This window comes from Eretmochelys imbricata, chromosome 10 (assembly GCF_965152235.1).
Source record: "Eretmochelys imbricata isolate rEreImb1 chromosome 10, rEreImb1.hap1, whole genome shotgun sequence".
NCBI lineage: Eukaryota > Metazoa > Chordata > Testudines > Cheloniidae > Eretmochelys > Eretmochelys imbricata.
Window position 1 is genome coordinate 44365913 of NC_135581.1, and position 24039 is coordinate 44389951.

General features: G+C 51.2%; 1 protein-coding gene across 2 annotated transcripts in view; it reads left to right on the top strand.

The window, feature by feature from the left end:
* The window catches only part of CPEB1 (cytoplasmic polyadenylation element binding protein 1), an 81975-nt gene extending 60054 nt beyond the window's left edge, over positions 1 to 21921 (top strand). The window contains exons 4-12 of one of the 2 annotated variants that reach the window (XM_077827963.1): positions 1721 to 1947; positions 6380 to 6629; positions 7075 to 7188; positions 7897 to 8001; positions 8938 to 9074; positions 11305 to 11503; positions 16076 to 16170; positions 18602 to 18682; positions 20521 to 21921. In XM_077827963.1, coding sequence (XP_077684089.1) covers positions 1721 to 1947; positions 6380 to 6629; positions 7075 to 7188; positions 7897 to 8001; positions 8938 to 9074; positions 11305 to 11503; positions 16076 to 16170; positions 18602 to 18682; positions 20521 to 20631 — 1319 coding nt within the window. In that variant the 3' untranslated portion in view covers positions 20632 to 21921. The remainder of the gene's footprint in view (positions 1 to 1720; positions 1948 to 6379; positions 6630 to 7074; positions 7189 to 7896; positions 8002 to 8937; positions 9075 to 11304; positions 11504 to 16075; positions 16171 to 18601; positions 18683 to 20520) is intronic. The other variant, XM_077827964.1, reaches the window with a different exon arrangement.
* Positions 21922 to 24039: the final 2118 nt, after the last annotated feature.

Sequence of the window (24039 nt, forward strand, 5' to 3'; positions counted from 1 at the left end):
TGATCCTGGAAGGGGTATGGCAGTCTGGAAAGGTTGAGAACCACTGCCGTAGGGATCATCCACGTGCTATGGACACAGGCAGGAAGGAATCCTACTCTAAACTTCTGCATGGTGCTTTGTCAGTGGGTACAGCCCAGATTTTTCAGTGCTTGGTGGGTGAGGATGAGCAAGCACTGGAATACTCCAGCATGCCACTAAGATTTGTCTAGCTTAAATAGCCATAATGCTGCTCTCTAACTTCTAGCAATCTCTTGCCATTCACATTTTAAGCTGCAAGTAGGCACTGCGCAGTGCCGACATGTACATAAATTCTCCATTTCCGACTTGCGAGGAGGTGGCTCTGGTCTTGGCTTGACGGATTAAAGGTAGGTGCTGGAATACATTAGCCAACATGTTCACACTCTCTATAGGAAAAGTGACTGCTCTACCCTAGAACTATAGAACACATTGGCTAATGTTTTCTGTAACACCTCTAGGCCCTAGTCCTGGCCTAAGGGTGGGGTGATGGCCACCTGACCAATGTTGAGCTCTCATGAAGGCTGCCTTTCTGAAAACCAGCTCCTCCTCAGGCTAACTAGGCATAGTCCTTGAAGCCACCGCAGACTTCAGACTAGCTATAAATGCTCTTCTAAACCATGGAACCTGCTGCAGAACTGTCCCTCTGCACAGGTCAGGGCCCTGGGGAGATGGCTCTGCAGAGCCTGGCCTGGGTGATAACTGACTGTGTTTGATCACATCCTTGCACAAGGGAAGTCTCCACTCTTTGGGGTGGGGGTAAGCGTCCAAGGCTTAAACCCACATTTGGAGTTCTGGACCAGGTGCTGACAGGAGATGCTCTGGTAAGGCTTGGCGTTGGATTGCAACAGTGCAGTCTGACCCGGCACTGGGAGGGAATGCTGCTGTGGGAGGAGTGATGTGTCCGTGTCTTCCCCCTCCAGAGGTGGAAAAACAAAGGCAATGGCAATTCCCTGACAATGTCAGAAGGTGATGTGTGCTGTGGGCTGGCTTCTGGGCATGGGCCTGTTGACATGTTTATCAGCATGCTCTGGTAGTGTCAGAAGCCATGGCAGCTACATGTAAGGTCTAGCTGTAACCACTTCCAGTGTTCATGGCCACTCCTATATACCTGTTGTAACCAGTCTTTGTTCCTTCCACCTCTGTGCAGTAGGGTGTCCCATAGTGCATTGCCCCACATGGCACTAGGGTGGTGTGCGTGCCCTCCAGGCACTTGATTCCTTGCTGAGACGCTAAGGGATAGCTGCCCAGACTTCGCCAGCATGCACTTGTGCAACATGTCTGAGACTAAGTGAGTCAAACTGGGAGCAGAATTGTGCTTTTGCAACCAGTGCTAATGGGGCCTTGGCACTCAATTCCTCCGCCCTCCCTGGTCTGGGAGGGCAGCTAATGAGACAGATAGTATTAAACATCCATCTGGCCATCCATGCTGGCACTGCTGACTCTGGGATGTGCATGTTAATCATGATGCTGTTGCATCTGTTTCAGAGCAACCCTGCAGTGTTTTTTTTCAGGAGCCCACTAACTTCCAGACACAGCCTGTCCAAAGGAGATTGGAGAAAGCATGTGTCTAGCTTCTGTCCAACAAACCTCCCCACCAGGCTAAGCCTCCTTGATGCTGCCCGATACCAAAGCCTTTTGGGAGTGCTGGTGGAGATGGGGAAATAAGTCTAATATGCTAATGAGGGGGGTTTCTCTGTTCTAGTTCTCAGCATGCTCAGTAGCCCTCTGGGGAACGTTTTGGGAAAGCCCCCTCTGGGCTTCCTGCCTCTGGACCCAATTGGCTCGGACTTGGGAGAGAAGTTTCCCACGCAGACTCTGAGGAGCTCCCGCCTGGACAGTCGTGCTCTCCTGGATTCCCGCTCCAGCAGCCCCTCGGACTCTGATACCAGTGGATTCAGCTCTGGATCTGACCATCTCTCAGACTTAATCGTAAGATGGTTCTTGTTTTCCTAACCTCAAGTCTTTGCATTGTCCCTCTTAGATCAAACACTCAACTCCTGGCACATTAGGAGAACAGCATTGTGCTGTAGAACACCATGACTCAATCCTGAGACAGTAAAAAGGAATTAATTGCTCCATTGTTCTCTCAATAGCTCCTAGCCTGAAACTAAGGGAGTTGCTTCCCTTCTGGATCTGCCTTCATCCAGGGTTTGGAATGCAGACTGGCTTACCCAGCACTACACTCCCAGGGTGAGGGGAGTAGACCATTGTACCAATTTTTCTTTAAACAATGGACACTAAAGGGGTAACTTACTACTGAGATTTTTTTTTAATGGCCTTGCTTATCAGGGTCCTTAGACTTCAAATCCAGTCACTCTATCAAAGTTCCGGGACAAACACTTGCCCTTCAATCCCCATGCTAACTGTTGTGACTTCGGTCATTTCTCATGTTCAGAGAAGCTGCTTTGGTAAAGCTCAAACAGCTAGAGCAGCAGTTCTCAAACTGTGGGTTGGGACCCCCTTTGAATGGGGTCACCAGGGCTGGCTTAGACTTGCTGGGGCCCAAGGCTGAAGCCCAAGTCCCACTACACATGACAGAAGCTGAAGCCCAAGGGCTTCAGCCCTGGGTGTCAGGACTCAGATTGCAGGCCTCCTGCCTGGGGCGGAAGCCCTTGAGCTTCAGCTTTGGCCCCCGTCCTGGGGTTGTGAAGTAACTTTTGTTAAGAGGCGGTTGTAGTACAATATTTGAGAACCCCTGAGCTAGAGTGAATGCCCTAAAGGAGGGGGCAGTGAATTGACGTGGTGGTGGGAGGATGCCATCAATTGTTGAAAGCAAACTGAGTAGTCAGGTATTTTTTACCTGTCACTTAGTGTTGTGCCTGTTACAAATATCCTTCAGAAGTGTTCTTAAAGTTGCCAGTGTCCTTTTAAATCTGACCCAAATCTTAAACTGTATTAAACAAGGCTTTAAAATTGAAGGCTGAATACACTTCCCCACATCTTTCACCAGTTCAGAGAGAAACAGGTTTCTAAAATTTAATTGGTTGGTTTCTTTTGATAGTACTTGCCATGTGCTTTTCAAACACAGTGCCCCTGCCCCAGAAGTTATGAACTAGTTAAAGGAAGGGGAAATAGGTAATTGGCCATGTTAGAGCAATAAAAGTATTTTAGGATAGAAGTTATCAAAGTCCTATTGCCTGTGGCATGGCTAGTTTCTTTTGTAGCAGTCTTGGCAGAAGGATTTGCAACTCAAACGCTGCAGCACTGAGAGTAAAACTGATAGCTTCACTAAGCTGAGGGAAATGCAAAAAGCAAAATCAAGTCTTTAACTTTCACTAATATGGAGTGCTAGTAACTTGGGAAAGACTTCTTTAATTTTCAGAAGGGACAACAAAATTAGTCTGGGTTGTAGTTCTCAAGCAACTTGAACTAGCCACCTTCAGACATTTCTCACCTTCGTGCAATCTGCCATTCCCACCACCTCTGCAGCTGAATTGGTGCTGGCGATCAGGAGATTTTTTTCAGGAAAAGTCTGATGTAGACAAGGCTCTAGTCCTACTCCAGATGGCTCTGAGTCTAGTTGTCACTGGGGAAGGTAAAGGATACAGTCTTGCTTCTCATGTTCTGTAAGGGTAGCTTGCACATTACAAGTCTCTGCTTATCCTTTTATCACACTTATACACCTGACTGGCAGGGCTTAAAGTGTAATGTCTTTCCTAGTGTGCAAACAGGATTTGTGGGAAAGTCTCTCTTACCTACTTTCCCACCCTATGCTGGGCACTCGGATGCCACGAGCAAATGTTGATCTTCACTCTCCACCTGCTCTCTTGGTGACAACCTCACAGGACTGAGACACTGAATGAATTTTGCAGAAGGAAGCGGATTGGCAAAAATGTCAGTTCTATGGACATCTAATTGTATGTTCTGCACATGTCACTCAAAGCGAACTGCTGCTTCCTCATCTGGTGGTCAAGGCCCACGTACTTACAATCAACAGCATGCGGCTCACTATACAGTGTTCTCCTAATGCACTTGATTGGTTCACAGCTGTGTGCTGTGGATTCTAGATTAGCAGACCGTGGATGTCCAGATGTCTTCAAATTCTAGTCTTAGATACCAAACCCATTTGTCCTGGGAGAATCAATTAGCTGATTCTGGGCAGCTCTTTTGAGGCTCATTAACTTTGGGTTCAGTGTACAAATTCCTCCAAGCCTGTCAGCACCATGCAGTGCCTCTGCTCTGGTTTGCAGCTTGCAGTTCTCGCCCACCTCACTTCTCAGACCTCTTCTCTGCATACCCGCTCTTTCTGCCACAAGCAGTCTACTGCTCCGCTAGCCTGAATAATATGTCATAGGAGTTTCCTCTCCTCTTCTGAGGTGTTGCTGGAGATCCCTGTGATCAGCACTTCCTTGCAGCCTCTGTTTAGCCTAAGGTGCTTTGGGTTTTTCAGACTGGGTGTTCAGAGCATCCCTGTAGCCAAACCCAAAGGAGACCTGCAGGCTACTGTATACCTACCCAAGACTTTCTCCCCAAGCCACAAAGGGAAATGGTGCAAAATCCAGCAACACTAGGTACTTCAGAAAGTCAGGCTCTCCCTGGACTCCAGATAGTCTGTTGAGATGGCCTTTAATCCTTGGAAGGCCTTAGCCCCTAAGGATGTGAGTAACTGACCATATGGGGGGGTGGAGAAAGAATTTCCCCCCAGGTCAGAATGGCAGTGACTTCGAGGGATTTTGCCTTCCCTTGCAGTGTGGTTGGGTCACTTGCCAGGATGATCTGGGTATCTTTCACTTAATCATTTCCCTGCTATTGCAGGGGCACTGGTGCACCTCTGTCCCTCTTATTCTCTGCCTTTGGCACATCATAGTCCAGCCTCCCATGGGCCGTAATACTACTTGCTAATTTTAGAGACAAGATGGGTAATCTAATCTTCTATTAGACCAAGTTCAGTATGCAGCTGCTATGTGGCACTGATGGCCTGTGACACACAAGAGGTCAGACTAGAAGATCTGCTAGTCCCTTAGGCTGTAAACACCGACCTAGATCTCTACAAGTGACGTGGCCTGGTTGCTGTAGAGCAACCTTGCCTGGGACCAGTAGAGGAATTAGTCTGAGAGGAGAGCGTTTGTGTTCAACCTTCTTCCATTTGGAGTGAACTTTGACTCCTTATGGGCAAGACGTATCGCATCCAGAGCATTACTTCTAGCCTGAGTGAACTGATCCTGATCCCCATGCCCAGTGTCCTGTGCCTGAAAGTTCTACTCTAGCTGGTATGTTAGTATGTGGTCTCCTAGATCAAAGTGTGGCTTCCCCCTCAGCATTGTAGTCTGAAACAGACTTCTCTGGGACCTGCTTCCATAGAGCTCTAGGTACTCTGGAAGGAAGGGAGTGGATCAGAGCGACACCTCTGGAATCTCAAACACCAGGTGCTAGCTGCAGGCCTGTCACCTGCCTCACCCAGTACCCTGCTGTGGAGAAGCAGTGTCTGGAATCCATGCTGTGGCATATCTTGCCCAGCTGAAGAAGAGTATTGAAAGGCAGTCTCATGTCAGGAGGACTCTGGATTGCACTCTGCCAGTCTGGCCATCATTTGGCTCCCTGTGGCCCAAATACTTGCCCCCCTGCAGCCAGCCTAAATGTCAGTGACCACCCTGCAGTGATCAGTGGTAGATGCTGCGTAAGAACCCTGCTCTCTGTCTGACAGACTAGTACTAGGGCAGCCTGGGCTTGCCCCATGTGGGTACCAGGAGGGAACTCGCTGCCCCCTGAGGGGATGAGATTTCCATTGTCTGCATTCTTAGGGCAGATGTGCCTGAGATGGCCACGGCTAGAGCAGTAATGCTACACTGGGTCTCACACCCCAGTGGAATCATGACTAAGCAGATTTCCTACTTGATGGTGAATTGCAGATTTATGGACCAGAATTGCTGGCCACCTTCAAGTGGCTTTGCCACATGGCAGGCAAGGCACATATTTGGATGCTAGTGGTTCTCCCCTCCACTGCTGACAGCAGTGAAGACTGAGCTATCCAAACATCGCAGCCTTGAGTGCCTGCCCATTTCCTGTGTTGCATTGTGGTAGCACATAAAGGCCAGGCTCCAACATGCAATGTGCTGGACACACAGTCCGTGACTCTAGTTACAGTGACAAGACAGCCCTAAGGTGGAAGGAGGAATCTGCCTCCTGCAGATGGAACACAGCCTCAGATTAAACAGGGAGCATCCCAGACTAGTGATTTAACCATGCGATTACTCTTCAATAGACATAAACCCAAAAGGACCCTGCCTTCTGGCTTGCATAACTGGGTAGGAACACCTGCTCCTCTTGTCAAGTAGGAGGGCTGCTGGCTGCCCTGTAGGAGTTCAGGCTGTCATGGGTATCCCCTTGGACTGGGGATTACAGAGCACTTTGTTTCTTGCAGTCAAGCCTTCGGATCTCCCCACCTCTGCCCTTCCTGCCCCTCAGCGGTGTGTCAAGGGACCCCTTAAAGATAGGTGTGGGGTCACGACTGGATCAAGATCAAGCTGCATTGGCTGCAGTAACTTCCTCCCCAGCCAGTGCATCTAAAAGGTGGCCTGGGGCATCTGTATGGCCTTCCTGGGACCTGCTGGACTCACCAGAGGACCCTTTCAGCATTGAAAGAGAGGCCAGGCTTCATAGGCAAGCAGCAGGTAAGTTGGGGCTCGGGGTCTCATCACTTATTTTACATTACTATGGGCCCAGTCTACATCTCCTAGCACACTGGGGCTGTGGTCTGAGAGACAACAGGAAGATGGTCCTGGCCCCATGGACCTTACAGTCTAAGTTGGCAGTGTGCTCCATAAAGTTGTCACCTAACTGCTGACCCTCGCTTGTAGGGGCTAGAGGAGACTGGCCTCTGCAGCGGGTGGTGCTGGGATGCGAGAATACTGTTCTTTGCAGTTCTGGGTCTGGTAGGCTGGCAGAAAAGTAGCCTTGTATGGACAAGTGTACCTACTCTTGACTAGAAGCTGTATCCTTATTTGAGTGTGGCAGCCTCCTGAGACCATATCAGACCAGGGAGCTAGGCAGAAACTTATCCATACCTTGAAATAGCTCCAAATGGTCCTATAAAGCTACTTTTGCATCTATTTTAAGCTGTGAACGAGGCAACCTGCACCTGGAGCGGGCAGCTCCCTCCCCGGAACTACAAGAACCCGGTCTATTCCTGCAAAGTGTTTCTAGGAGGTGTTCCATGGGATATCACGGAAGGTAAGTAGCCTCCTGCACTCCCTGGGCTGCAGACCTCTACGAGAGCCAGTCCTGAAGCTGTTGCTAGGGTGCCTCAGGAAGGGCCCTGACACTACACCCCTTTCCTAGGGCTGTCAGCTCTCTCCACAGCTCCACGCTGCAGCAGGCAGTCTCCATGCACCCAGGGTGTTTAACCTGCCAGGGCAGGACTAGGCTAAATACAGAGGGCTTTCTGTACACAACTTGGCAGCTGGCAACAACTGGATGTCTCCAAAGGAGTCTGTGAAATACCTTCCCCAGGGCTGGTGTGGGGAGGGTCTCAAAGGCTCGCTATTCTCTCTCCCACCCCCACCCCCATGCACTCAGAAAAATGTCAAGCAAATGGCTCTAAAGGCCCTGAGTATCTGGGGGTTAACCCACCGTTGTCCCATTTCAGCACAGTACTCAAACACTTAACTCTGAGCATGTGACTAGACCCAGTGAAGTCGCTGGCCTCTGGCCAGTGAAGTCGCTGGCCTAAAAACCTACATGCTTGTTGGGGGCCCTGGTTCAGCACTGAACTCTGCCGCCTTGGCCATAGCACAGCTCCATTCAGTCCCTCTTAGAGGGGGGCTAGTCGTGCACACAGGCATCAGCCCCTAGGGAAGGGATGGCTCCAGGGATCCCAGTCCTTGCATTTCCAGGGTGTGCTCTCCCGCTGCCTCTGAATGAGACTTTCTTTGTGTGCAGCGGGACTGATCAACACCTTCCGTGTGTTTGGCTCACTGAGCGTGGAGTGGCCTGGTAAGGATGGCAAACACCCTCGCTGCCCTCCCAAAGGTAATATGCCTAAAGGTAATGGAGACATGGTAGGCCTATTTTTTTCCCATGCTATGTTACAGCACTGATGCTGGGATGGCACGGCTGCATGCTGGTGACTAGATGGGACCGAGCACTGTAGGGTGAACACGCCGCTCTCTCCCTGTTCTGCACAAGGGTAGCACGGCTTCTTTTCTCTTACTAAAATGCTGCTAACCTGTCCAGAGTTAGGCAATGCATATCTAGACTGGAAAGCATATGGGGAACTCCTGCCCAGAGCTAAGCTGGTGGTCCAGAACCCCGAGGTGGGACTGGATTGCCAGGCACCATAACCAGTGTCAGCGTCCTGCACTGGCGCACAACACCAGGCAGTTAAATACAGTACGTGGCTGCTCGTTACAGTTAATCTGCTGCAAGCTGAATTCTGTCCCCCTGGACTGTCTGCCCAAGAACAGTCAAACTAATCAGACTAATGGGTAACTGTTAATCAGATGGTTTGGTTAGGTGCCCAGTGGCCTGGCTCAGTGTATTAAGTCGTCTTGGGATCCAAGCACTAGCACTTAATGAAACACTTCTGTGCTGTCCTCCGTGAACTTAGAGCTCTGAGTTGATGCATCATAGCAGTGAAGCCAAGGATGCTGGTCTGGGAGCATGTTCTGGCCAGAATAGTTACACCCATCACTTGTGACAGTGATACCATCACTGTATGCTGATCCCAACCACGTAGCTGACACAGAGGTGTTGAAACAGATTCCAGTGAACATACAGCGTGATGGTACAGGTGGAAGGATAAAGCACAGGGCTGAGCGCTAGCTGTTCCTTTGATCCCATTCCATGCAGCAGAAGACTAAAGTGGATGCAGTTCAAATGGGGTTGCTGAGGGGCCTTTAAAAAGGCTTGGGCTGGGATAGGGATGATCCCCTCTTGCAAGTGCTGCTGTTCTAACTCTGTGCTCTTTCCCCCTCCCCCCAGGGTATGTCTACCTGGTGTTTGAGTCAGAGAAGTCTGTGCGGGCCCTGCTGCAGGCTTGCTCCCAAGACCTGCTGAGCCCTGACGGCCTGAGTGAGTACTACTTCAAGATGTCCAGCCGCAGGATGCGCTGTAAGGAGGTCAGTGGACTTAGTAGCCCTCCGGCTCAACTAAAACAAGACACTGCTGAGCTCATGCTTGCTCGACTAAAACCAGGGTCGGTGGCTGCTTTATGGTGCAGCAGTGTCCTTGGTACTGCTCTGCTAGGAGGCTGAAATCCATAACTCATTGGCGAGGAAGCCTTTGGAGCCAACCTCTGCAGAGAATACTTGGCTGATGGGCTGTCTGCCAGCCTCCTGCCCCCACCTGCTAATCTGGGTGTTAACGCAGAGCGGCAGCATGGCCGATAGAAAAGGTCCTCAAATGCTCTCCACTCAACCCTTGCTCCCATGAGCCTCATGCTTCACAGCAAGAAACCATGGGTGGGTGGGGCTATGGTGTCGGCTGGCTATCCTGCTCCCGGGAAGCACTGCTTAGACATGGAGCTGGCTGAGCATGGAGCAGCAAGGGTCAGTCAGGCAGCTGGCTCTTGGCTAGCTTTGCCCAGAGCTTTCCTGCAGCAGAGGCAGTGTGGACAGAGGATGGGGAGGAAAGGTGAGAAGCGGCAGCACAGGAGAGCAGAGCTGCTTAGCCTTTAACCAAAGGCTGGCAGCTCCTAGGATTTCCCTGGTATATCCTGCTCCTATGTGACTCATGGAGGTTGGGAACCCTCACTGGAGGTCCCTGCTCAATCCACCAGCCCACAAGACTGATTCTGGATTTGCCGTGGACTCTGGCCTCATGCCAGCAGCTGATCCTCTGTTTCAGCATGTATAGAATGAGAACCACTTACCACCTCAGAGAGCCAGGGTTATTTTTACACTGCTCTGTGGGGAGAGGGGCTTGGCTCCCTGGATCTTCCATCAAGCCTGCCTGCTGCTTGCAGAACAAATGGCCTTCATGCATAATGCATATTGCTATTCCAACTGTGGATATGTTTGGTCCCAGATGTAGTCTAGACTGCCTGTCTCAATCCGGGGGCTGGTGATCTTAGGGCTGGTAAAAGGTGCTCGATTGGAATTTCTGAGACAGAAGCCTGCTCTGACCACAGGGCAGGTGCAGCCTGGACAGTAGCTGTACAAGTTTGCATGGTTACAGAATTGAGATTCAGTTCTTATCTGGACAGGAACAACAGCACTGTGCTCTAGACAGCCCTCCTGTTTGGCCACTGATAGCACATTCAGGCTTGGTGATTTTTAGCTCTGAGCCCTCTATCAGCTGTCCTACAGGAGCTTCCATCTGTAAAAATTGACAGTAGGTGGGACGTTGCATTGAGTTGTTCCAGCAATAGGTCTCTGCAGGGCGATGTGACTGGGCAGTAAATATAGGTACAGACAGTGGGTAAAATCAATCTTGCCTGGCTGGTTCCTGGCTGCCTGCCCCAAGGGACTTGTGCTTTTGGTTCCAGCCTAACACTGCAGTGTTGTGTTGGGGCATCGCTCCAACAGATGGGACTGCTCCCGTGGCGTGTGGTGCTGGCGTGTGGTGGCTGCAGCGGTGCAGATTAGGATCAAGGCTCTAATGGAACTGGCTGCTCAAGAGGCAGAAACATTTCATAGACTATCAGGGTTGGAAGGGACTTCAGGAAGTCATCTAGTCCAACCCCCTGCTCAAAGCAGGACCAATCCCCAACTAAATCATCCCAGCCAGGGCTTTGTCAAGTCTGACCTTAAAAACCCTCTGAGATGGAGATTCCACCACCTCCCTAGGTAACCCATTCCAGTGCTTCACCACCCTCCTAGTGAAAGTGTTTCCGAATTTCCAACCTAGGACACCCCCTCCCTCAACTTGGTGGTGCTTGTTCTGTTATCTGCCACCACTGAGAACAGCCAAGCTCCATCCTCTTTGGACCCCCCCCTTCAGGTAGCTATCAAATATCCTGCTGGAATAGTACCTCTGCTGGCTCAGGACAGGTGGGGGAGCCCAGTTAGCTAGCACTGGGGGAAATGGAAAATCCAGCAGAGAGATGTAGTATCCATTACCTCTTAGTGGGGGCAGTCTTTTGGCACTCCCCTAAAATGGTGCTGTGCAGAGTGGGCTGAGCAGAGCACTGTAGCTTGTGATAATGGGCAAGACCTGCATGGTGCAGGGAACTCTGGACTCCAAAGGCAGCAGGGCCCTGCTACAAGGCCAGAACAACAAGGCTCCTGAGGGGCCGGAGCCTATCTGCAATGGACCCAGTAACCCACTGATATTAGTATTGGGCAGCCCCAGGTTTTAGCTTACCAGGCTGTAGCTCACAGGTGACTTACCTGCTTATGGGGGTTCCAGGTGCAGGTGATTCCCTGGGTCCTGGCAGACAGCAACTTCGTGCGAAGCCCATCCCAACGGCTTGATCCCAGTAAGACGGTCTTCGTGGGGGCCCTGCATGGGATGTTGAACGCAGAGGCCCTAGCAGCCATCATGAATGACCTATTTGGAGGGGTGGTCTATGCTGGTATCGACACAGACAAGCACAAGTATCCTATTGGTAAGTGTGAGCCCTGCAGGCCTTGCATCACCTCGAGCTGCATGTAAACATCCCCTTGACACTTCTTCTGGCAGGGCCCTGCCCACTCTGAGGGGCAGAGAGCAGCCCAGCCACTCTGCAAACCAGGAGTTCCCTTGCCCCAATGACTGGAGTGCACAGGGGGAGGGAAGAAGGTGAAAAAGACTATCTGGTTTACAAGGGCAGAGTCCCAGGCAGTGTATGAATAAGTGCAGCCCAGTTCCCAGAGTGTCAGGTATGTGGCTAGGAAAGCTGGTGGGACCCATGACAGGCCTGCAGCCCCTAACAAAAGGGCTGTTCTAAGCAGTGTCTGTCTGTCTTACCTGGGAGGGAGGATTCTTACTGTACTCCTCTGCTTCCTGCGACTAATCTCAACTCTTCCACCACGGTGGACAAGTCACTCTTCAAGCAGCACTTGCTTGATGCTGCTTAAGGCTGATGGAATGAATTGCACTATTAGCCCCAGGGGTCTATGTCTCCTGGGAAAAAGCATTTCTTTGGGCTGAGGTCCACAGCACTATTACAGTGGGCAGTGTAGGTGGCTGGGGGCAGAACCAGTCCTGGCTGTCAGAATGCCCCATCTCCTGATGGTCCCTCGAGTGTTCTGCCTCCTGCTGTCCTCCCTGTTGCAGTTCCAGACATTACAATAGCTGGTTCCCAGCTGAGTCCTGGGGCTACGTTTACCCTTCGGGAGATGGTCCCTTCAGCTCTGCTCCCACTGCGAAGATGTTGGCAGTGGCTGGTTTCATGCCAGACTGAGGGAGCAAGGCTGGCTGAGAACCTGTGGCCGAAGGAAGTCTGTCTTCTGCTCCCCCTATTGCTGGGGAGCTCAGCCAGGTCAGTGACTAGGACACAGTATGCCCCCCTGCCCTGGGCAGGAAAGGAGGCAGGGTTGGAATAGAACTGACTCCAAGGCAGGTGGCTCCACCTCCAGGAGGGGAGTGATGCCAGAAGGGCAGCACGACAGGTGGAAGATGGCACCTAAATCCCTGTGGCTCACACCAGTATCCTCACCTCTGACTGCAGAGCTCAGCCACTCCCTCTTCTCTGCAGGTCATGTATGGACGGACATTGCTAGTGCAGTAAGGGGCCTTCACACCCAGCTCCCTCCCCCTTGGACAGCCCCCTTTGATCCCTGCTTTTATCTGAGACCTCCAAACAGTCCTACCTGCCCTTGTGGATTCCATGCATAAAGGTGTTGAGCTTCTGGGGAGCCTTTCATTGACACCCCACCAGGGCTGGCCCATGTTGGGGAGGGGAGACTAAGCTTTCAGCCTCTCTGAGATCACTAGCCATGGGAAGTGTTTTTGGAGCAAACCAAGCACAGTCTTGTTCACCTGTGAAGCTGGATTATGGGGACAAACTCAAAGTGGAAATGTATGATCAAACCAGGGCTGGATTCCCACCTTCATGGGGTGCAGCAGGGCAGATCACACCTGGTCTTTTCTTTTTGCATTGGACCTGCTGCTTGCACTAGGTGTGCAGGGACATGGAGTTATTCCTCTGAGGAGAAGGGCCAGCAGCCTGAACCAGAGTTTGTGAATCAAGTAGTAAAATAGTTTTAAACTGGGGATGACTGTCAAGCAAGAGTGTACAGAGTATTGTGAACTACACCTGGAATCTGCAGCAGCACTGGAGAAGATAGCTTTCAGTCCTCTGTCTCAGAAGGTGTGTAGGAATGGCAGGAAATCCCTGTCCCAGTCCCCACACTGGGAAGTGTGGGCTGTCGTTACCAGCTGCCAGTGTGGAGCACGGTGCCCTAGAGTCCTGGCTTTCTCCAGCTTCTGTTTAGGGTTGCCATGCCGCACCACAACCTCCACCTCCTACCCCAGCACATGGCTATCAGGTGATGAGTAGCAGCTTGGATATGGAGGAACCAGCAGGCAGTAAAGGGCTGCTAGGCCCACCATTTCTTCTACCCCAAGGTTGCATTCTGTAGGGATTGAAGGATTCTCAGTGTGCACCAGTCAGTTTGTCCTGGGATCACCACCAGAGATGTGCCTATTTCCATGGACTCTTACCTGAAAGTGGCCGCCTTGCTTTACTGACCCTTCACCAGCCAAGTCCTGACAGGTCTCATCTCAGCCCCTTCTTCCACCATGGGAGCTGTCAAGCAGCATCAGGCCAACAAGAATAAAGAACTGAGCTGTCGTCTGTCCCCCTCTGGTCTCCTGCATGCTCTCACAAGCAGTGTGACCATGGCTGTATGGCCTCTCTCGACCTATAAATCACATGGCCTGAGGGGGTCTCACCAGCAAAAGTGGGATTCAAATCTGTTTCATGCTGGTATATTGGGCTTTGGTCTTTGATCAGGGGCTCACATATGAGTTCCCAACTGTCTTAGTGATACAATGAGAAGTGTTATAGAAAGCTGAGGCTATTCAGAGTAATCGGAAAAGGCAATTTCCAATCCTGACTCCTGCCAGACTCAGAGGAATTCAGGACACATGGCAAGCTGAAGCCATCCGTGAACTAGAACAGGAGAAAATACCTATTTACAAGTGTTAACTAGAACAAGTGCCAGGTCAGTAGTTGCCCTTTGATGCCAGGCTCTCTTAGACAGCAAAAAGCCTACCTATAGCTTTGATCAAATGAGGTCTGCGGTCACTGTCCAGAGGAGGCACTTGCTGGGATTGGGCAAGAATTTCAGAGCCAGCTTTGTCCCAGCCCCAGTCTCCACAGCCCATGGAAACATCATGACATGAATGAAATCAGCCATTGTAGACTTCAGATGAGAGCATTACAACCCACTCCCCATGCTGTTCCCAGTTTCTGTATATCTGAGATAAGTAGAACAAGACCCTGTCTGAAACATCTAAGTTCCTAATGAAAGCTTATCTTCAGAGCATTCCCATTTTACTATCATCTGACAACTTACGTGTTGCAGACAAATAGAAACCATCTTCTTTTCCTAACTTTGATCTTGCATGTGCTCCCAGGGACTCTCCCCAGCATCATAGTGGCAGTAACATTGGCTTTAGGAAGAAGGAAATTCATTTTGCTGGTCATGGACAGTGTTTCTGATCAAGGCTCTTTATTGAGGAAAGCTGAAGCAAACACAGTGGAATGGTTCCTAGAGTATCTTGAATTCGGGACAAACGCATGGTACTGAGGGGAATTACATTACAGGATTCCTCTTCAGCTCAGGCCTGTAAGTACAAGCACTCCTCTCAAAGAACGTGAACAAGATTAAGATGGCCACAATGAAAAACAAAAGGCCGGTCTGTGTGGTGCATCTACTGGGAAATCTGATCTTGTGTTGCCATGGCCCATAGGGCTTGCTATGGATATGAGTTGTCCAAGCAAAATAGCAAATCTGAATACATGAGACTTTACCAAACAGCCACATTAGCCATCAGTACATAAATTCACCAAGTTCTGCATGTTGGTCATCCAGTTTTCGCCAACACCACATCCTTTCTTTTGGCAGAACACTGCTCCTTGCCTTAGTGCACCCATGGAGACTTGTGTAGAAAAAACCCTTGTTTTGGATCATCCTGTTTCCTACCCTGGAGGCACACTATGAAAATCCCATTGTAATGAATCCATGGACCTGAGCTCAGCCTGGGGAAATATATGCATGTATGTCTGAACTTTTTTCATGGATCTGGCCCACTCTGGAGACAAATGGATCATCCAGCATAGATGGAAACTTGACATCCAAGTATTTGGGTTTGTCACTAGGTAGAACTTACCCTGCAGTAGAAATTCTTTCTCAGAGCACAGTTAGGCTTGGCAGGACATGATTTTTATTTTTTCTCTAATTTTGACAGAACAGTAATGGGCATTTATCAATTTTAAATTTTCAGTTGTGAAAGAAGGAGGGGTCAGACAATTAACAGATGCTGAGTTTCAAAAAGTTAAAGCTTTAGAATTGTCAACGTCACTTGTCAAACATACAACGTAAATACCCTTAAATCAAACTCCTTCTCAAACTGTTCCTTATTGTGCATGTCTGTAAATCCATGGTTAACGTTGGAAATGTTATTTCCTCATTTTGTGTCTGTCAGTGATTTCACTGCACACATTTACTGATAACCATGCATGAACTTGGAAGGGTTTGATTAACACACCTAGGTCAGGAAAATAGACACAAGACTGCTTCTGCAGCCATGATCATTCAACTGGAAGGAACTCCAGGAGGCAGGGTATCCTGACTGCTAGTGACTGGTCGTCTTCTGTCCCCAAGCAGGCAGTGTACCCAGTGTATCCCCCCTGCAGAACCAACACTGGAATGGACTTTACCATAAACCACATTGAACTCCTATGCTATGCTTCCATGTGTTCCCACAAGTGTGGGAGTTGGGGAGGCATAGCCACAAAGCCTTGATATTCTTTGGATGGAACATGCTTTGATTGCCTCATACTAGGAGAATTAGGCTAGCTGCCTTGGTAGCTTTTCCTCAGGCCTGAAAGAGCAGAGCCTGGAGAAGCTGCAGTTCAGTTTTTTGGGTGGTTCTGGGGTTGAGTTGGTGGCAGCTCACCCTGAAGATTCTCCACCAGCTTCTGAATAGTTTCCTCTTAGTGTTGCACTAATGGTCTGGCTCATTTCAGGATCTGGCCGAGTTACCTTTAACAACCAGCGCAGTTACCTGAAGGCAGTCAGCGCTGCATTCGTGGAGATCAAAACCACCAAGTTTACTAAAAAGGTAAGTGGGGGGTCAGTAGGAGAGGTTCTGCTAGGGCTACCTGACTGGTGGGCAAATGGCACAAGGCTCTACCTCTGGACACAGTCTGAACACCACTAGTCTGCTGGCTACCTATAGCCCAGCCTCAGGCCATCTGTCTGCAGAGGAAACCAAACCAGGACACCGCCAGCTCCATGCTGTAGAGTCAGTCCAGTCTGTTCCTTGGCCTCATCCCCTGTAACAGTCCTGTCCAGAGGCCTGGCTGGGATCCTCCCAGGGGTTGCTGATGCCTGTCAGAAGCAGGTGATGATGGGGTGGAAAGGACGAGCAGTGTTTGGGCCTGCCTCTGCTCCTATCCCACATGGCAGCTTGCTTACCTAGCAATCAAGCTGGGCTTTGGGGTCCTGAGAATGAGTTCCTTTTAGGCTACAGGATATAGCTGTGACTGCACCATCATTAGGGGGCCAGTCCACACCCCAAGCATGCTGGGAACACTGACTCTAGGTCCTCTGCTGTCAGGCTCAACTCCTGAAGGGCTCCTTGTGGCTGGCGGTGTCTGCACTCCAGCACAACTCCAGAGGTGGTGGTCAGTGCTCCAGCTCCAATACGAGCCCTGGGCTGTCTTCACTAAGAAGTGGTTGAGGCTAGGTCAGGGTTACCCTGCCTAATGACCAGTCCTGAGAGTTCCAGCTGGAGCCGGATGAGACCAGTAAATCTGCCTGTGCCAGGGATGCTGGGCCCATGAGTGGTGGGGAGATATCTGAGAGGCCATGCTCCTGGAAATGCCCCATCAGTGCTGCTCCAGATAAGCCCTTTCAGGAGTGCTAGCGAGAGAGCGAACAACCATGAGGGCGGAGAGTGAACAGCAGAAATGCTGTCCCTATGTCCATCCGTGGGAGTCCCTCTGGAGTGGGAAAACTACTCTGGGGTTGGTTCTAACTGCAGGGACCCAGGTTGCTCACTCATCTGGCATGGGGTAAATGGGACTGTGCTGGCTGCCCTGCTGTGGTGGGTGCCAATAACTGTCTCTAGGAGCTGGGCACATTTGGCAGGTGGGGCGCTAAGCAGTCCTTCACCCCACCCCTCACAGCCCTACTCACTCCCTCAGGCTGTCACCCTGCCTCCTGTTAGACAGTAGAGGTGCTCAGCCTGTGCTGAGAGCTCTAGCCCAGGGACGAGCCAAAGCTGCCTGGAGTGGGGAGGGGACCCTGTAGCTGGGACCGATGGGAAGTGGCTCCAGGCCTGACTGAGGCAGATGGGCTAGTAGTGGTGGCCCAAGAGGTTTCCCACTCAAACAGCTGCAGTCTGCCCTGCCTCCAGAGATACCTTTGGCGTGTCCCAGGACACCTGCCGGGGGCCTCCTGTTATGAGGGGAGCACAGCCTGTCCTCCGGTGCCACCCACACTGCTGCAGCATGGCATGTACCCTCAAGGCTCATCTGGCCACTTCCTCTCATCTCTGGGGTGGGTGGTGAACCTGAGAGCTGGGTGATCAGGCAGATTTCCTCCTCTGCAAGCAGCTAGTATCGTATCCATGGACCCTGCACTAGAGCAGCCACTCCCCATGGGCCTGGGGAGCAAGCATCTCCAGAGACCATTGGGCAGCAACAGTGAAGTGGCTGTGGTCTGAAAGTGTTGGAGCAGGACATGTCCACTCTCAGGTGTGGCCTGGTACGCAGGTGGTGAATGCAGTGGACACCAGCCAGTCTCTTTTTTTCTTGGGACAGGCCCACTGACTTGGACAGGGGTTGCAGAGAAAGATAGAGGCTTTGCCCCCTGTAAATGGGGTTTCTGGGACTCTCCATACAGCAGTCTGGGAATCCCGCCCCCAGCTTGTGTTACAGGATGGGCCTTGGTTGTGTTGCCCAAACCTGATTGTTACTGGCCTCTCTGAAGGTCAAGAGCTTGCCAGGTGCTGAGCTGTGCATGAGACCCCTTCAGTTTGTCCCTGGGGCCAGCAGTGTGGGGTGGTTTGGGTCCTTTAACTCTGCCCAGGGAAGAGCAACTCCAGCCCCCTGCTGCAACTGATTGGGTACTCTCTCTGTAGGGGAGCTGCTTGCTGCTCCTGGACTGTCTGCCCCAGTCAGCCCAACAGGGAAATGCTCCCCCAATCCAGCCTGGGTGGGCTTCTGGACAAGTGATGTTATTTCTCTGATCACCCTGGGGCCCCAAGAGCTGAACTTGGGTGGCCTGTTTGCTGAGGACAACCTCTCATCACCCCTGGTCTGAGCTTGTCTGGAAATAGTGCTGAGAACTGAAGCCCCCAGAGGCTTGCCATGCATGCTGTCCCACAATGCACATAACCACCCCAAGCATGGCATTGCCTAAACAGTCACCCTCTCTGCACAGCTGCTGCTGCACCACCACAGGCCCAGCCAGAGCAGAGCTGCTCCTGACCTGACCCACCCGGTATTCTGACTTCAGGCTGATTGACTCTCCTTGCTCTTGTGCAGGTTCAGATTGACCCATATCTAGAAGATTCCATGTGTCAAGTCTGCAGTGCCCAGCCAGGTCCCTTCTTCTGCAGAGACCAGGTAACGCTGCCTTCACTGGGGATTATCCCTTACCAGCCAGCTGTGCTCAATCCAGGAGCAGGAATTTCACATGCAGCATGTCCTTGAGGAGTAGACCACGCTCTGTCCCCAGAGCTCCTGGGCAGTAGTGACAAAGGGGCGCACAGAGGGTACTAGCATACTTAGTGTTTTTAGAGGTCTGCTACAGAATACGCATTGGCACTGGGAATGCTTGTTATCTCTCACTCCTGGTCAGGTGCCTCAGACAGCCCCCCTGGGGGATCCAGATGCCTTCCCAGCCTGCATAGCTAAGGACACTAGCCAGTGCTCGGGGGTGGGGATGAATATGCACTTAGGGGCAGGAAAGCCCCTTGATACAGCACATTGGGGCAGGCAAGGTGCCATCTCTTGTTCCTCATTCTGCATGAAAATCCTGAGTTTACTGGCACTGGCCCTGGCAGGGTTGGTGTTGCAGCAGAAGAGCAAGCCTTGGGTGGAGGTAATAACTAGGCTGATTGCACAGTATGATCATGGCCACTTAACACCAACTCCTGGGAGTGTCTGGTGTGCAGGTAGCGAGGGACTGTAGACTGGAGCCCTACGGCCTGCTGCATCTGGCTCAAAGCCAGATAAAATGGCCTGCTGAGCTAAATCAGTGGGGTATTTTGAGGTCTGATCTGCAAGCCACCAGGGCTAGAAACAGACATAAGCTACCTGCATGTGAGGGCTAAAACCATATCTGTATTGAAGTGGGGTCTGGAGGCAAGAAGCAAGCTGGGAACAGGGAGGGGCCTTAATGCAGGGCAGTCTGTCATGTTTGGTGTCTCAAGACCCTCATAGTTGCACAGACTGAAACGTTTCCAGAGTGAAAAGCTCAGCCAGGAAATGTCTTTCTGGCCCCTTCATCTGGGGGATCCAGCAGCCAGGTGCCACCCCTGACCTAAACTGAGTGATGACAGATTTGTAAGGTTGATGCAAAAACATAGTTAACTTCACTGTTTGACTGGGATGCCAGTACTCCCCTGGAAGGAACAACTCACCTGTGGTAGAAGAGGGATCAAGCTGACTTGAGCTTACTAGGAGAGGGAACCATAGTCTAGAAACACTGATCTACAAGCCTTGTGCAACATGTCACTAACATCTACTGTAACGCTATGAAATAGGCATGGCCTGTGCTGCAAGCTGCAGTCCATGGGTGTAGGAATGCATGGGTGCTTGGGGGTGCTTTACACCCCTGAATTAAGGAGTGCACTCATAAGAGTTTGGAAAAGAGAAGCTCGTCTCTCCTTTTATTGAAAGGGGACAGATTTTGTTAGTGAATGGAACTACCATACTCAGGAAAGCTGAATTCAGCAGTTAATGCACTATAGCCCTCTCTAAGTAATACAGCTCTGCCATGTAAAGGTTTCCTGACCAGTGTACTTCCCGAAGCAGGACTCTTGGACCAGGGAGAAGACTTGGTCTCTGGGTTTTTTGAAACAAGTCTACTTTAAACCCTCATTTAAATACTACCAATGCAAGGGGCCAGCATAATGACCCTGGAGACTGATGTTCCCTCGCTACATGTGCACTGAGGCAGCATCACAATGTTCCCTCTCGCTGTGCCCCTCTGAAACTGAGCATGGATTGAGCAGAGACTGAATTCCCTCAGGAGCAAAGGACTCTTCTGTTGACACCAAAGAGATGAGTGCAGATGCTGGATCACTCCTGGCATGCTCAAATTAACTGGTCTCTAGAGGCAAGACTGCTTATCCCATAAGCCAGTCTCTCCTTTCAGGAGCGACTCGGTTGCTTGCAGCAGTCTTCCCCCAGCTTTGCCATGAGCCCCTTCAGTAATCCCTGCCCATCTCTTCCCATAGGTCTGCTTCAAATACTTCTGTCGCTCCTGCTGGCACTGGCAACATTCCATGGAGGTCCTGCGTCACCACCGCCCGCTGATGCGCAACCAGAAGAACAGAGACTCCAGCTAGAGAGGCAGCAGATGCATCAGGAGCTGCCGCAGTTGCAGGAGAAAGTTCTTTTGTTAACCTGCCAAGTGGAGAGAGCACGAGCGTGCCTGCCAGTGCCAGACCCAGACTGGGAACGCGCTTCCTGAGGACTAATGGGGAAATCTTACATTCACGTTTGCACTTGCTGGTCTTTATTTGTTTCTGCACTAATGCACAGTGAATTTTGTCGGGTTTTGTTTGGGGTTTTTTTGAGGGGGGAGGGCCCCTCAAATGATTCTGCAGTTCCCAGACTTTGGTTCCTCATTTGCTGACAAGAAGCAAAAAGGGCCATGTTTTGAGAAGGTGTCTATGCAGATGCCTTCACCTTGGTTTTTTATTTATTAAAGGCGCTTTTTTACATTCCTTGCAATACTGATGGTAATAATGCAGGTCTCATTGGCTCCATTTTTTTGCAGTTGCCATACAGTGCCTTTCCATTCATTTAACCCCCATCTGAACGGCATAAACTGAATGTTCAGCTGGTGTTTTTTACTGTAACAACAAAGGAGACTTTGCTCTTCATTTAAACCAAATCATATTTCATATTTTACGCTCGAGGGTTTTTACCAGTTCCTTTTTACACTCTTAAAACGGTTTTTAAGTCGTTTGAAACAAGAATTTTTCTTTCCTGGCAGCTTTTAACATTATTGCAATTTGTGTCTGGGGCTGCTGGTTAGAAGACAAGTTTCACAGTTGTGAATCAAGGGGGTTTGCAACGAGAAAAGGACAGGATTTTTGGATTTGAAACTGGACCGGATAAACGATCTCTGAGCTGCTGTATATAGTTTTAAATAGTTTGTTGCACTTTTTTAAGTTGCACTTAAGGGGGGTTGATAGAGGGTTTTTAATCACAAAGTCACAGGACTTAATTTTTTTTTGTAACTGAGCTAAAAAAGGGCTGCATCTTGGTGGGCAGACAAAGGTTCATAGGAGCCCTTTCTCTTAGAGGGGACAAGTCCCTTTCCCTTTGTTTAAGAAATGTAAAAGCAACAGTGCAGTCAACTGAAATGCTGCTGGGATCTCTGAACTTTATAATTTATTTTTTACTTTCCCCTCTATTGGAAGCTGTGTGCCAAAGAACCAGTGTCATATTTTTTCCCTTTTTCCTGCTGAGCTGATGTTGCATTGTTGCATATCCCAGCTGCTCTTTGTGGGGTTTTTGTGAAGCTGTGTGTGAAGTCTCTACCTCATTGTAGTATATGCAGGCAAGACTGCACTCTCCTACAGATGCGTGGAGTAAGCTGTGGTGTAGTTTTTGGCACATAATAAACACGTTGCAGCAGTTCTTAGTCTGTCTCTTTAATGGGGATGTGCAGGGAGGTGGAAGGAGCTGCATAGGAGACCACTGGGGAAACCGATTCCCTGTTGAACAGCAGTTGTGTGCACAGGGAGGGCAGCAGGGGTTACTAGGGCTCCAGCGAGAGGGCGGTACGAGGGTCCCACCGACAGCAATGGAGGCTCCACCACCTGTGGCCCATGCCCCCGAGCGTGCGTGGAGAAGGACTGTCGGGCATGGCGGGGGACCGCAGCATGCCCCTGCTTGCTCTCGCGACAGTGTTTGGCCCTGCTGAGCCTCGCGACTCCCTGGGTTTTCGGACCCCCGGGTGGACTGCCAGAGCTGCTCGACCTCACACGGCGGAGATCTCGGCCGGCTGGCCCCACGGTGCGGAGGGCCGGGCACATGCCCAGCTGCCCCCCCCAAGGAGGGAAGTCCCAATCGGCCCCAGGGTCGGGGGACACAAAGGGGAAGAGGGACCCAATCCGCCTGAACGCCAGATGCCCCTGCGGTCGGGGCGCTGGCCCATGAAGGGCCCTTCCCCTCGCGAGCGTGAGCACCACATCGATCGGAAGGCGAGAGAGGAGCGGGCCCCCCCCACCGGGGGCACTGATAGTTGGAGTTCGCATCCAAGCCACCGGGCCTGCACCAGGGGTGCGAGGGGATGACAGGGTCCCCGGAGGCAAAGAGCCGGAAAAGGGGGGGGCCACAGAGGGCTGGGGGCTGCCCCACCTGCCAACGTGCCCCTTTCCCCCCTTGCAAGATCGGGTACAACGTGCAGATTGGTCCCCAAGGCTCATCTCTGGTTCTCACAGGTCCTGAAAAACCTGTCCTCATAAATCTCCTCGCGCCTGTCAGAATGAACTAGTCGAAAAATCCAACCGCCGTTTTAGTGGGACCAATCTGAAAACCTATCCGACCTTGCGGTTCCCTCGGTCAGCCGAGGGGACTTTTGGCGACCCCATCTGGACATCCATGAGACTGCCGGCCATCAGGTCAACCCATTACTTTGAATGGGGTTGACCTGATGGCCGAGCAGGGACTTAGAAATTTTTTTCAGCCTTTTCATCGGGGTTGACCTGGTGGCCTGGGGGGGGACTTAAAAACTAAGGCCTTGTCTGCACTAAAGTAGTAGGAAAAAACCTGCGGGCTGTTTCTATCATAGGTGCTTCTACTGGAATAGCTTATTCTGGTTCAGTAAAGCTAACTAAGCTACACTGCTATACAGTACCTTATACTAGTACAGCAGCATAATAGAGGCCTGGCCTAGACCTAGGGTGTGTTGACCTGGCTACATCTCCCATGGTGTAAGACTTCTACATACTGAGAGAAGTAGTTGAGCTGACTAACCACCAGTGTAGACACTGCTAGGTGGATAAGAACTCTTCTGTTGACCTAGCTACTGCCTCTTCAGGGCACGACTTATTACAGTGATGGGAAACACCTTCAGTTGTAGATACTTGCTACCACACTACAGCACTATCCGTGCTGCTGTAGTGCTTTCATGAGGATGTAGCCTGTTTGACTGACAGGTTCAGTCACAGAGACCCCCTTGGGACTGTCACCTGATAGGCTCAGGTAGTTTCAGCACATTTTCTTTACCAGCTTGGGACTCCAGAGGCCTATCTTGTTGAGCCAGACACACAAGCCTGCTGCAACGCAGACCCAGGGGCTGAACCATGCCCCCAAAGCTGAAGACTTACCTGAAAACAGCTTAGCAAGTACGCCTGTCTCCAGCACCCAGAGTCCTCTGCAGTCCTCCCTCCCCTAATCTAAGCTTGCCCTGCAGACAGCAAGGCTGGCTCCATCTGGGCAGTGGGGCTGTGAGGTCCAGCTGCTCTGAGCGGCATAGTAAGCGGGCAGGGGGGTGGGGTTGGATAAGGGGTAGGGAATCCCAGGGCGACAGTCAAGGAACAGGGGCTTGGATAAGGCATGGAAGTCCCAAGAGGGCCTGTTGGGGCAGAGGTGCAGTGACTAGGGGTTGAGGGTGGCAGGGGCAGTCAGAGGACAGGGAGCAGGGGTGTTAGATAGCAGGTGGGTTCCTGGGGGGGACAGATTGGGGCAGGAAGTCCTGGGAGTGGGCAGTCAAAGACCAAGGGGGTTGGATAGGTTGA